Source organism: Solanum tuberosum, unplaced genomic scaffold (assembly GCF_000226075.1).
Source record: "Solanum tuberosum cultivar DM 1-3 516 R44 unplaced genomic scaffold, SolTub_3.0 scf00033, whole genome shotgun sequence".
Taxonomy (NCBI): domain Eukaryota; kingdom Viridiplantae; phylum Streptophyta; class Magnoliopsida; order Solanales; family Solanaceae; genus Solanum; species Solanum tuberosum.
This window is the reverse complement of record NW_006238959.1, coordinates 1,351,997-1,366,106: the sequence shown is the minus strand read 5'-3', so window position 1 is coordinate 1,366,106 and position 14,110 is coordinate 1,351,997. Positions and strand designations below refer to the sequence as shown.

The 14,110-nt window shown below is 33.1% G+C and overlaps 2 protein-coding genes across 3 annotated transcripts; one reads left to right on the top strand and one right to left on the bottom strand.

The window, feature by feature from the left end:
• Positions 1–410: 410 nt before the first annotated feature.
• Positions 411–9,683, top strand: LOC102589732 (N-acetyltransferase 9-like protein). 2 transcript variants are annotated; one of them, XM_006342208.2, is made up of 7 exons: positions 411–629; positions 1,346–1,417; positions 1,776–1,863; positions 8,297–8,429; positions 8,542–8,580; positions 8,907–9,032; positions 9,597–9,683. In XM_006342208.2, exons 1-6 carry the CDS (start codon positions 434–436, stop codon positions 8,985–8,987), a joined length of 609 nt encoding a protein of 202 aa, XP_006342270.1. In that variant the 5' UTR covers positions 411–433; the 3' UTR covers positions 8,988–9,032; positions 9,597–9,683. The 2 variants fall into 2 exon arrangements, with proteins under 2 accessions (XP_006342270.1, XP_006342269.1); XM_006342207.2 differs by lacking the exon at positions 9,597–9,683 and having other exon boundaries at positions 8,907–9,267.
• Positions 9,401–10,596, bottom strand: LOC102590269 (cytochrome b561 and DOMON domain-containing protein At5g47530-like). The gene has a single exon (XM_006342209.2). It carries the CDS (start codon positions 10,122–10,124, stop codon positions 9,558–9,560), a length of 567 nt encoding a protein of 188 aa, XP_006342271.1. The 5' UTR covers positions 10,125–10,596; the 3' UTR covers positions 9,401–9,557.
• Between the last annotated feature and the right edge of the window lie 3,514 nt (positions 10,597–14,110).

Sequence of the window (14,110 nt, the reverse complement as noted above, 5' to 3'; positions counted from 1 at the left end):
ATTTTGATCAATAACCGACCCAACTGACTAGTGAACACCCCTAATCGTAAGAATATAAAAAACTATTTGAGAAAGCCACAAAAACCATTTATTTCAATTTATGTGACATTATTTCTTTTTTAATTTATTTAAAAAATATGATAACTTAGAAGCAACTTAAGTTAAAAATTATCTTTTTATCCTAATAAAATGATCTAATAGCTATAAAAATATTTAAGATTAGTTTAACAAACAAATTTTAATGATTTTAAATTTTATGTCAGTTCAAATAGTATTTACATAAATTGAAACAAGAGAACTCTCTAAACTAGATACAACTCTGTAAAGTATGCCAAAAGTTGGAGAACCAAATATAGGGTGGCCCGCAGTTTGCCATAGTGAAGCCCATAACAAATAAATAGTGCATTGCCTAGCTTAAACTTTAAGCCGACTGATGGGATTTTACAGAGAGAAAATGAAGGTGAGCGTGGAAGGGGAGAAGGTGATACTGGTTCCCTACATGAGAGAGCATGTGCAAAAGTACCATGAATGGATGCAAGATCCTCTTCTCCTTCAAGCAACTGGTTCTGAACCACTTACCCTTGAGCAAGAATATGAAATGCAACTTTCTTGGACCCAAGACCCTTTAAGTATGTATGTCCTCCAATTTTGGTTCAAATTTTACTTTTTATGCCACTGTATGTTTGAGATATAGTTACCCTTTTGTTATTAATGAAGAAAAATCCTATCTTTGCTAGAATTGCTGCTTTTTTGGAGAGTAATTTGATGCAAATAGATATACTGCCTTTTCATGTTTTTTAAAGAAATAAAAAGATATCTTGGCCTGAATTACTGTTTCTAGCGGAATCAAGAATGCTTTAATCCAAGACCCCTTAAGTATGGATTTCATTTTTGGTTCAAATTTTGCTTCTTATGTCACTGTATGTTTGAGAGATAGTTGCCCTTTTTATTATCGATGATGAAAAACCAATCTTTGCCTGAATTGCTGCTTTTTTGGAGGGTAATTTGATGCAAAAAGATATACTGTCTTTTCATGTTTATCAGAGAAATAAAAAGCTATCTTGGCACCTTAATCGCTGTTTTTTGTTGAATTATGGAGAAATGCCGATTGTCAGGACCAATTATAAGTTTGATTTATAACTTAGCTTGCACACCTTGTACTCTAAGTCAAATGGTAGTACTAAGTGGTGAATTGTTCCTGAACTGTTGCATGCTTTCTTATGCAGCTTTTGGTTGGGACAAAAAAGAATAAATAGTGATGTTCTCGAAATTTAATGGTATTTGGTTGTATTTTCTTTGTATGGTTTCTTACAAAATGTTATTGGAAATTCCTTTTTAATGGCAGAGCAGACTTTTATCGTGTTGGACAGGGAACTAATTGTTGGAAACTTCACTCACGGAGAACCTCATGTTGAAGGTCGCATTCTTGTTTTGAACTTCAATTGATCTAGTTTAATCACTCCATATAGCTTTATTTGACATTGTATTGCCTGGGTCTTACCTATGATCTATGGTCAGCACGGAACCTGTGGTAAATTTATTACTTTGTATGCTCATACTAAGGCATGAGGCTCTTTATATTAGGATCTGAATTTACTGCAACTAGTTGAAATTTTCCTTCTGGAATTCTTACTGGTTTTGCAAATTTTTGTTTTCATAAAGTGGCTTTCACAAGTTTTAGTGGGCAATAATAATTTCAAATGTGTGGGAAGTGGGAACCTGGTTTTTCTGGATTTATATGTGATTCTCAGTTTGACCATGTTGCTTTTTGACAGCCATGGTTGGTGATGTGAACATATACATGAATGACTTGGATGATCCCCAAATGGCTGAAGTCGAGATTATGATAGCTGAACCGAAAAGGTACACATGCTTTAATATCTCTGATTTGCTGCTTTGACTCTCAATGTTGTGTCACTAGTTGATTGGTTCCTCAACTAGTGATTACACCAAAAACGCAGAGTCAAAATGCAATTCAGTTTAACTTGTTGCATACTACTCTCCCTATTCTCAAAATGTATGAAGTGGATGTGAAAATCTAGAATGCCTTTCTAGTTCTTCTAGGCCTCTGTCTAAGAGTTCTTACTTTCCGGCTGACGCCTTTCTCAAGTGTATCAGACGCTTCACTTGTTAGGCTTGTTATCTCTTTTGTTTTAGGGCATCTCCAGTTCATCCTTTCTAATATAATTGAGTTAGTTCATGTACATGAAACAAGAAACTAGGGAGTAGTGAAAAAGCTCAACAGGTTGAGAAGAGATTTCTTTTGGCAGGAAACAAAGAGAAAAAAGGTTATAACTTCGTGAAGTGGGATTCAGAGTCTCAGCAAGAAACAAGGGGGTTTGGGCATAAAAAATCTCAATCTGCACAATAGAAGTATGCTTCAAAAATGGATATGGAGACTTCATCAAAAAAAATGGATATGGAGATTCAGCGGTGAAGACACAATGCCCTGTGGAGAGGATTCATATCCCAAAAATAAGGCTTAATGAATCAGTGGATCACCAGACATGTACTTTGCAGTTCTGGTTGTGACGGGTGGAAGACTATCAGAAAATTATGGCCTAACTATAGAGTTGGGAATGGAGTAAAGATAATATTTTAGACTGACCTTTGGTTAGGATAGGCTACCCTAAAGGATCAATTCCCTGATCTTAAGAATTAACATCTTAATCCTCCGAAAAGATGATGCAATCTCACAGATACGGAGTGCCCAAGGCTGGAACCTGATCTTCAGGAGGGCCCTATATGATTAGGAAATTGACGGAGTCTCAAGCATGTTACAAGATCTGAACTGTGTCAATCTTGTCTCTTTCTGATTTCAAATAGGTTTCGGACCAAGACTGCAAGACGTCAAGTTTTCTATGATACGTTGAATAATTCAAAATAACTTCACTCAATTTCTCACTTCCAAATAAATTTGCTTATAGGAGCAATCCCGAAGAGACAATGGAATTGCAAAGACAAGTAGAGAAGTAGCTTGATTAAGGATTTGTGAGAGAAAGCATGAGTCCATGCTTTGTACCCGTGATATTGGTACCAAAAGGAGGAGGAAGAAGAGTTGTTGGACAAGAGAAGGAAGATCAATGGAGGAGAAAGAGAGGGAGGGTGGTGGAAGAAGTTTGAAATCAAAATGATGTGTATATTTTTTCCAGAGAACCAAATTAATGTGTGAAAAAAAGAACAAAAATAGGTATAGTGCATGAATTTGATGAGCTAACATCCCACGTTAAAAGTCACTAGACAAGATTTATTTTTAAAGAAAAATGCATAAAAATACGTGTTATTCAAAAGTGGTGTGGTTACTTTGGCATCATTAATAGAATCAACAAGGCATGGAAGTTGGTTGGCGTAGGTCCGAATCTTCTTCCTAATTAACAAAGCATATGTTGTTAGGAAAACATTACATATAAACTAAGTATCTAGGGTCTCCGATCCAAGGAAATATTGAGATTGATAATGATGTCACACATCGTATTAGTGTGGCATGAATTTAGTAGAGGCTTGCATCCGGCGTTTTGTGTGACAAGATGGTGCCCTCAAAGTTTAAAGGTAAGTTTTATAGAGGAGTGGTTAGACCGGCTTTGTTGTATGGGGCGGAGTGTTGGCCAATCAAGAACTCCCATGGTCAAAAGATGCAAGTGACAAAAATGAGGATGTTGAGATGGATGTGTGGGCATACTAGGAGTGATGGCATTAGGAATGAGGATATCCGGGATAGTGGGAATGACCTTTGTGGTGGACAAAATGCTGGAAGGGAGACTAATATGGTTTGGGCATGTGGAGGGGAGATGTGCGGATGCCTTAGTTAGGAGGTGCGAGGGGATGGATATAGTGGGTTTGAGGAGAGTCAGAGGTAGGTTGTAGAAGTATTGGGGAGAGGGGAATAGGCATGATCTGACGCATCTACAACTTACCGAGGACATGACCTTAGATAGGATGTATAAAGGTCGCGTATAAGGGTAGAAGGTTTGTAGGTAGTTGAGGGGTGTTCTTATTCCTTGCCTATTTTGGTCTTTGGTTGGGTGGAGCTACAAGTCAGTCATAGTATTAGCTTTTGGTTTCAAGTTTCTGATTATAATTTGTGATTTACTATGTTTAGGTATCTGCACCTTGTTATTGATGTTACGATTTCTTGCATATATGTGCTGCACAACTTTGCTATTAGTTGTTATGTTTTTCTTTTGATTACTTCTTTGATTTGCTTGAGCTAGAGGTCTTTTGGAAACAGTCTCTCTAACTCTAAGAGGTAGTGGTAAGGTCTGCATACACTCTACCCTCCCCTGACGGCCTGACCCCACTTTATGAGAATTCACTGTTGTTGTTGTTGTTGTATCTATCTTACCTTTATGAGGACATCATTTATTTCGGGTATTAGACAGGCAAGACATGGTGCAACTTTAGATTACCGAAGACATGAACTTAAATAGGAGGGTGTGGAGGTAGCGTACCAGGGTAGAATGTCTGTTGGTATGGAGTGTTGTCTTGATTTTCGGGAGTGGCCGTATTCTCATAATGTCTTGCTTTTGATTCCACCAACACTTGTTAATTGTGTTTAGGTTATTGCATTATTCTGTGGTGTGGTTGTTACTGTTTCCTTATTAGTTTCTTCGTTTCTCCACTACCGTTTTCCTTTTTCATACCTATTTTGATATGTTGTACTCGAGCCGAGGGTCCTCCAGAAACAACCTCTTTACCTCCACGAGGTAGGGGTATGTTCTGTGTACACTCTACCATCCCAAACCTCACTTGTGGGATTTCACTGGGTATGTCATTGTTGTGTCCAATTTTTATTTAAAAGTTAGGTACTCTAAAGATCATATTTCAAATCCAGTCAATTTTGAAATAAAAGAGATAATAGTTCCCCACTTGAACTTATTAATACATCAATGTATAATTGATAGTACTAATTAAAAATATTCTGTCAAAAAGATGGGATTGACTAACTTGGACTAAGAAAAGCATACATGCACTCACATACGCAAACTATATATACCATCACTCTCATCATATTATTTTAGAATTCTCATGATGAAGCCAACCTGTGTTGCTCAAACTAAAGGTGCGGGTTTCCGCTACGGATCTGCATCTAGAGGTCAGATTCGGCAAAAAGTATATTTAAGATTTGGGAGTACGAATCCAAGTATGGATGCTAGGATTCGATTAACAAAATTCAAAATTATAAAAATAAAGCTATAAAGATATTCTAAACTTTGAGAGATATTTTGTGGAAAACTTACATTTAGGTTGTAGAATTCAATCTTCCATTTTGATAATTTCTCAAGTTGTAGGTAGTAGGTACATGCACTAGCATCAACAACTAAAGTTCTAAATATTCTCTAAGATGGACATATTTCTTCCACTCTCCTATCATGTATTGTACACAACAAAATAGCAAACCAAATATGGAAATCATATTATAGTAGAACAAATACAATTAAAAAACCTAGACTTAAAGTGAAAGAGAACTTATCTTTTATCCAAGAACAAGAATGACATAACTCTTGAAATTGTATCATGCAATTTGAATATGAAAATAAGATAACTTAAACAAAGTGAAAGTGTGAAACTAGAAATCTTAAAATTTAAGACATAAATGGACATTCAGTTCAGCCACAACTTATCTATTCCAAAACTTGTTGTTCAATACAGAAAGTAGAAATTTATTCTTTACCGAAACTATGAACATTTGAACTTAATTTACAAAAATCGACAAAGCATAGTCAAATTAGCTATTCCTTGTTTAATATCTTCAACATTTTCCAAATCTTGAAATTCTTCTCCGAAGATCACTCTTTCTAATTGAGGTTCATCTATTGATAGTTCAATTAAATAGTGGGTCGTCTCATCAATATCAGAAAAATCTCCACCTAAAGCAACATTAAATTAAAATGAATAGATATATTGAAAGGTTTCATGAAAAGGAAAAAGAAATCATGCAAAATAAATAGTTGAGGAAAATATCTAACAAAGAAAATGTAGATATACCCATATTCCAATACTTGTTTGGTCCACTTACATATTTTTCCTTCTTACGAGAGAGCAACTATTACAAAAGCTAAAGCGTCGGCTATTGAAGTTGCTATGTAATTTGTTTCTCTTGATGTTGTGCATCAAAGTATAAATGCTCTAATTCCTTCCACATCAAGAGGAAAAAGTTGGTTGAGTAAGCAACTTGTAAGCTAAGTTTTGCAAGGGTGGAACCGAGACATCATGATTTGCCCACCAAGAAAGAGGATCATCATACATCATAGCCTCAATCACATGAAGCTCACTAAAATAACCACTCCACTACAAAATGCTTCTTACTCCAAAGGAACTTATTTTATTTCATTTCATTTGAATCTTTAAAGTATCTTTGAAAGCATTCAGTCCTTATCTAATGAAATATCTCCATCTTATTTGGATCTACACTTCAAATGTCATTTTCTCCTTGAAGCCATGATTTATGACAGTATCTTGGAACCAATGAATGCGTCATACAATTCAAAGGGTATTATTTTATTCCACCTACCCATAAGAATATCTTGAATTATATCAAATAAGTTGATCAGTTGAAAATGAGAGTCGAAGAAAATGAGATTCTTCGACTGATACCATGTTAAAGAAATGAATCTTGGCCATTACTTAACCCCAAAAGTTTGCTCAAGAGGTGAGGATTGCCCAAGCAATAGAGAGAAACCACTCACCCTTTTGACCCTCGATGTGGGACTCTTCACAATGTGGATCTTGAGTGGCCAAAGTTGCTTCACATTTATGGCATTTGGGACACAATGATTGCAAAGTTAAAGAAAGTAATCTATGTGCACGAGGGGAAGGGTCTCATTTCTGGCTAGTCAATTTTTTTGATACATTTCAAGGTATTCTTGTGGCTAGGTGGAACAAAAATATTTTCCCTTTGCTTGTATGACACACTCATTGGTTTCAAAACAATATTACCAATCATTACTTCAAGGTCAAAATTGAGATTTGAAGGCTAACTCCTAAGAAGATAAGAAATGTCATTGAATTATATGATTGAATGCTTCCAACAATACTTTCAAATGAAATGAAGCAAGTCTCTTTAGAGCATTTTGTAGTGGGAGTGGTTAATTTAGTGAACCTCGTGTGATTGAGGCTATAATGTATGAGAATACTCTTTCTTGGTGGGCAAATCATGGTGTCTAGGCTCTGCTTTGCCAAACTTAGCTTACAAGATGTTTACTCAATCAACTTCTTCCTCTTTTGAGAAAGGAGTTGAACACTTATTCTTTGATTCGCAACATCAAGAGAAATAAATTAGCAATTTCAAAAGCTAAAGATTTAGTTCTTGTACACTATAATCTACTGTTGCTCTTTCACAAGAAGAAAAAATTTATTAGTTAATCGAGCAAGTATTAGGGTTTGAGTATGTCTACGTATTTTTTATTTGATAGTTTTCTCTATTATTTATTTTGCATGGTAACTCTTTCCCCTTCTCATGAAAACCTTCTAATATATCTCTTCAATGTGATTCGATGTTGCTCTAGGTGGAGATTGTTTTGATATTAATGAGACGACTAATGTTTAATTAAGCTATCGATGAACTTCAATTAGAAGGAGTGGTATTTGGAAGAAGATGATATTGAGGAAGAAAGCCAGGAGTATCTAATTTGATTATGTTTTATTAGTTAAGTTCAAATGTTCATAGTTTATGGTAAATCCTGAACTTTTACTATGTTATTGATTATTTTGTGGGATTTCACTAGGCGAGTATGTTGTTGCTGTAGTCATGTGATTAATTAATTATGAATAGCTAAGAGTTATTCCATTCCTGTTCTTGGATAAAAGGTTGATTTTATTTCACTATGTCTGATTCTTTTAATTATATTTGTTCTATTGTAATTTTCTTATAATATTTAGTTTGCTTATTTGTTGTGTACGATATATGGTTGGAGAATGGAAGAAATATGTCTATCTTGGAGTATGCCTTGAACTTACCTGCTTGTGCCTCTAACTTGAGAAATTATCAAAATGAAAGATTAAAATGTTACAACCTACATATAATTTTTCCACAAAATCTCTCAAAATTTAGAATATTTGTATAGCTCTACTTTTGTAATTTTTCTTAGTTGAATCCCATACCCTCAAATTTTTGAAAATTGAATCTTCCCGAATCTGACCTCTAGATCCGCACTCATATCGGATACCCTCACCCGAGTCGAGCAACATAGTTTCTCATTGTTGTTTGCATGCCACAACTCTGTTTTTCAATTACCCTACATTCTTTTTTATTTCTTGGACTAATTTTCATTTTCTTATGGTGCTTTTGCTAGTATAGTCGTGGCAAAGGACTTGGCAAAGAATCTGTTCTCGTGATGATGACATTTGCAGTTGATAATTTCAAGATACATACCTTCCGTGTCAAAATTGGAGAATTAAATCAGGCCTCTCTCAGCCTATTCCAAAAATTGGTATCTCTATTACCGCCAACTCATGCACACTATCTATAATGTGATCCTTTTACATGTAAATTTAGATCTACAGAGTTGACAGTCAAGTAACCTCAAATGCTTTTTTTTGCAGGGTTTCAATGAGACCTCTTACAGTAAAATATTCAATGAGGTGAGCTGATGATTCTCTTTTTCTTTTTCTCAGTAATGAATAGTTGGCTGATTTGGAGACATTTTTCTGTGCCACAAAGGAGTTAATAATACTGCTAGACTGAGAGTTCGGTGGATGAAATCTTCATTCTCTGTTCATAAACATTATAATTAACTGTTGCGACAAAGTTAAATTGGAATAGGAATTCCGGCTTCCTTAAATCTTATACTTCTTAAGTTGGAAAAAAGGAGGCTTAATCAAAACCTCATTTTCGCTAAGTTGCCCTTCTAGTTCTTTTGGCTTATTCAATTTAGTTGTTGACATCTAAATCTATATATGTTGTGCAGATGACCTTGGAGTTGCCAATGACCGAGTCAAAGATTTTTGAGCTGCGTCAATTAGTTGGCAATATGGTTACACATTCATAGCACCTGAAGACACATTGTGTATGCTGATGACCGAGTCAATGTGAGGTGAGCTGCATGGTTATTGTTCATATTCCCCGGTTAGACCATTCCCTTCAGCCTGGAGGGTATTGAGTATATTATTTTGGTGATTAGTTTTATCCAGCGACTGTTGAATCAAAGCTTGCGACTCTTCTATTGATTTTTCACTAATTAATCTGTTCCAGACACTTGAAGGAATTTTCAAATTGGCGTTTTGTTCTTTTCCTCGTTATATTACATTGTAAGATCACCTTGATATATACAACAGCAACAACACCTTGATATATAAATTAAACGCAGCAAATGTTAGATTATTGACTAATTTGTGTCTGGTTCGTGTTCAAACAAACAATAGATAAGAGATGACGAAGAAAGCACAAGAATTGGAAGTTTGGAACTTTTTATTGCCTGGAAATAGAGACAGCTATTTTACAGTAATATTCTAGCCATTTTGGAAACCTGATTTGGGATAATGGATGAAAGCCAAAGATGACTATTTATTTATTTGATAAGTTGCAAAAAACTAAGATGACTATTTTTCTCATGGAATTCTCAAACTGTCTGAAAATCTATTTGTCCAAATGATTGAAGGTGTTGGGATGAAAATGGATGCATCTGAGGGATGTCGTTCGAGACTGAGAGTCCACCTTGCCAGACATGATTTACTGTGGTTCCATTGCCCAGTGGCCCTATAGTCGCAAAGATAATCATCTCATTGTTCAAGTATTCTGCAGATATATTTGAAACTTGAAAGCTGAGATTTGCTCTCTGCAATGATGGACTATAACTTGTTATTTGTGTTGTGTAAGCTATCATGCTGTCAGTTGAGTTATGGAAAGCAACTAATGCTTGCGATCCGACCATGCCTTGTCTTGTAGGGTTGATAGCCCATGCTACCCACCCCTTAGAATCTTGTTTAGCTCTGTATGCAATTGAAACTTTTGTGCTGGATGAATTGTAGTTCCAGTGCAGGTTTGCTTCTAAAAAGGGGAGTACTTTGCAAGTGGTGAAAGTTCTATTGGCTGGGAAAGTGTAGTTTGAACAGTTTTGAGCTGAGGTAACAAGAAAAGTTGAAGCAAGAATGCAGAATAACAGTTTTGATGTTGAGCTCGACGCCATGGGAACAAATATATTCTTTTTTCCTGTGCCAAAAATGGAACGAAATGATAAAAACACTGTAAAAGACTATTGCGCGACTGTTGAGCTGATCCAACACCAAGTTGAGAATGTAGGATGTTACTTTTTTGCAAGTTGAGGAATAAGAATGTTAATAGTTATTTTATACGAAAGGGAAGGTGAGGTTTTAAAGTCTATTATGTCAGCGGAGCGGCCCCTACTGGTAGTGATACCTCCAAAGTAAATTGAATGCTTCTTATCTGTAGTTTTTGAAGGTATGAGGCATGGGTACACTCATTGACTTGACTATGAGTTAGTTGACTTAGGACCTCTTCAAGTATGTTAAACCATCATACGCATTGCAGAAAAGTTCCAAGTCAAGCAGTGGTTTTGTCATCCTTATGACACACAACGTTTATTGTTTTTTGATTTGTGAACACACTAAATTGATAGTCAAACTGATAAGATATTTATTATCAGATTTTGATCTTTAATAGCTTGATTTTCTGTTTAACTGATAAGAAAATGTTGATATGATCATATATACACGATGTTCATAAATTAAAAATGGTAGTAAGAATAGAAGTGCAATACAAATTTCTGCATTAGTTACTTTTGTTTAATACAGAATTGTTTGAATTTCATCTAAAGACCCGTGCAATAAATTGCAGAAACAACATTAAATGTTTGTCACAATCAAATCTAAAATTCAGATGACCGAAGGTAATTACTAAGTCGTGTAGATAAGTGAAAATATGCCGCAATAGAGAGGCAGGGAGGCTAGTTTCTGTTGTCTACAGCCGAAAGTAATACTAAAATTTTAGAAAATAGGGTTAAGTAAAATATTAAAGTCATTGTTATATATTTAGGAGTAAAATAGCAATTCCAATATAATCTTATTGAATTATCAATTTAATCATAACCCAAAATCACAAAATTGAACATCGAACCAATAATTCAATAATCCAATACCAATAAATCAATATGTGTTATTTTTTTCTTGGATTTAATTGGTTAAACTAGTTTTTGTACACCTACTTAGAGCTCTACTTAGTTTTTATCCAACAACAATTGATTAAAGATGTTATGTTTAATGTTTTCAACAAACTTCCAAATTCATCTACTTAGTTTTCATCCAAACAATCAGTCTTTAACTATTGTTATCTTCAATGTTTTTGTTTGTTTGTTTGTCATCCTACATATAATCCATCTACTTATAAGAATTTAGCCGTTCGTATTGTTTCAATGTTTTTATTAGGTTTTTATTTCATCAATCTCCCTATCCCGTCTTAAAAGAGTTTTCTCGATTGGTTTTTCTTCCTTTAGCTATTCAGATGTTTTAGTTCGCTATGTTTGAAAAGTTCAAAATGTATAAACTAGTTACGAAACTTAGATGCATTTTTTTTTTTTTATAAAAAAAATGGAAGTTCATGGATCACATATGATATCTTCCTATGGTTTATTACTTTGGCAATATCTTAAGAGAAATGTTTTGAAAAGTTCCACAAATTTTGAATTAAACGTTAAAACTACTTATAAATATAGACATCCAACTCGTAATGACAACGACCCAATTGCAATGGTTTATTACTTTGGGAGGATTCTTCAGAGAAATGTTTTGAAATCTTCAAGATTTTCAATTAAATATTGAAGTTGTTTATAAATGTAGACAATGAAATATTCGATCCGTAATCGCAACGATCCAATAAATTTTCCCTCTCACTTGTCAATATCAGAAGGGGAAATTTTGTAGATGTACGAAAATAGGTCAGTAATTACGTAAAGAAATGAAAAAATTTAGTTTTCAAAAAATAAATGTACAAAAATAGGTCAATATCATTTTTTATGAGGTATTGTTCCAAAAGCTTGAGGAGCTTATATAAAGTTTGGGGTCAAACTCATAAAGTTGAATAACACTTGGACTAAAAATAAAATTAAGTAATAATTCAAGGACAAAGATAACTGTTTATAAACAAAATCAAACCAATAAAGTATTATATTTTATTCGGTTTTAATAATTGAAAAATATACTAAATTGATTTGATTTGACTTTCATAAAAAAACAAGCTCAAACTAAATCATGAACACCCCGCTAAAAATAAAAATAATCAAACAATGTAAATCCATTAGATTCGATACAAAATTTATATAAAATCCTGTGAAAGATTTGACCTCCACAAACATATAGGTCATTAGGGTAAAATTGATCATTTTAATGTAGGGATGGCACGGGGCGGTTGATCTACTAATCAACATATTTATGCATGCACATAAAATTAAAAGAAATCAATGAATGGTGATGAAACTGAATTATATGATATCCTGAGTGATAAAACTATTAATTTATAGTGTTAAATATGTAATATTAAGTACGGTAGGGTGTACATGGCTGAGTTTATTCGGGTTTTTCAAATATTAAATTAAATTATTTGTGTCGGATTTTTAAATTTATAAATCAAATCAAATTAATAAAACTTGAAGTTTTCAACCTCAGTTTTTTTCGGGGTTTTCCGGTAAAGTATATGTATTCATACAAACATATAATTAACTCGAGCTCCAAATATTTCTTTGGTCTTACTAAAATACAACTATATAAGTTGTTTTTGAAGAAAATAATACAAAATATGAGATGAATAATGACACTAAAATATTCAACAAAAAATAATAATGAAATCGCATAAAATAAATATTGCAAATTAATAAGTCATAATGAAAATGATCATAATTTAAAAGTACTAAATCATGCTAAAATAAATCTAATAAGTATTAATTACATGATTAAATAGTAAAGAAAAATTAAAATTAGATTATGTATTTTAAATGTCTAAACCAATGTAAAACCAAAATACAAATATTCAACATTATTGTCATTCTTAGTGTTGAATTAATTTTTTTTTTGTTAGCATTAGTATTGATTTAATTTTGATTTGAGTTTTATTAGAGTTACTAATATTTATGGACTATAATCTTTATTGGACCATTTAAAATTCTAAGTCTCAAAAATTTGAAATAATACGCTAAAAGATAAAATTATGAAAAAGTATAAGAAATATTTAGAAATTATATCAAAGTAATACTTTTATGTATAAAATAATTTTTTTAAAAATATATTATAATGTCGGGTTGACTTTTTTTTTTTGGTTAAAATCAAACCAACCCAAGTATAGCTGGGTTTTTTTTTTCTAATATCAAACCATTATTAGTCAAATTTTTTTCCAATTTGACTCAATTTGCGATTTAGTTCGATTTTCAATTAGATTTTATACATTCCTAATAATAAGTATCATATAATTTTCAGGTAAGGCTACATATAATTTTAGACAAATTCACAAGAAAAATATTAAATTTTTGTTTTTTTTATTTAACCCCACATAGACCTGCAATTCATCCTGCCCCACATCAATTTAGAAAAACATTATTTCAACCCCCGCACAATATAAAATCCACACCACCCCGCGATGTCTGAAACCCACATTGGTCCGCACCCTACCACCCCATTACCATCCCTATTTCAACACATCAAAAACACTATTCTAACCTAAAAAGAATGGCGTTACTGCTTCTAACGTAGCAATCTAATTAGCTGCTTCAACTATTTTAAGTGCCATTTTTCTCTACATGGAATGGATAATATTTGGGGATATGAAACTTACAGTATAGTTCAGCCAAATATATTTATCAATATGTTTAAAATATAAATATCTATACACTAATGACGTATATTATGTGTATATTATACTTAAATACAAAAATCTCTATACTTACTCGCTGTTTTGTAAATTAGATTATCCAAAGACACTGTACTGTAATTATTATAAGAAACATGTACATTCTAGGATGATTTTATTAATTTTCCTAAAAAAGTACAAAAAGTTATTTTACAGAGTAATTTTTATAACTCAATTAACTATTTAAGAAATAAACTCAAACGAAAGAAATTCATACCCCTCTATGAAACTTTGAACAAATTAGCTAAATTATTATTTTAT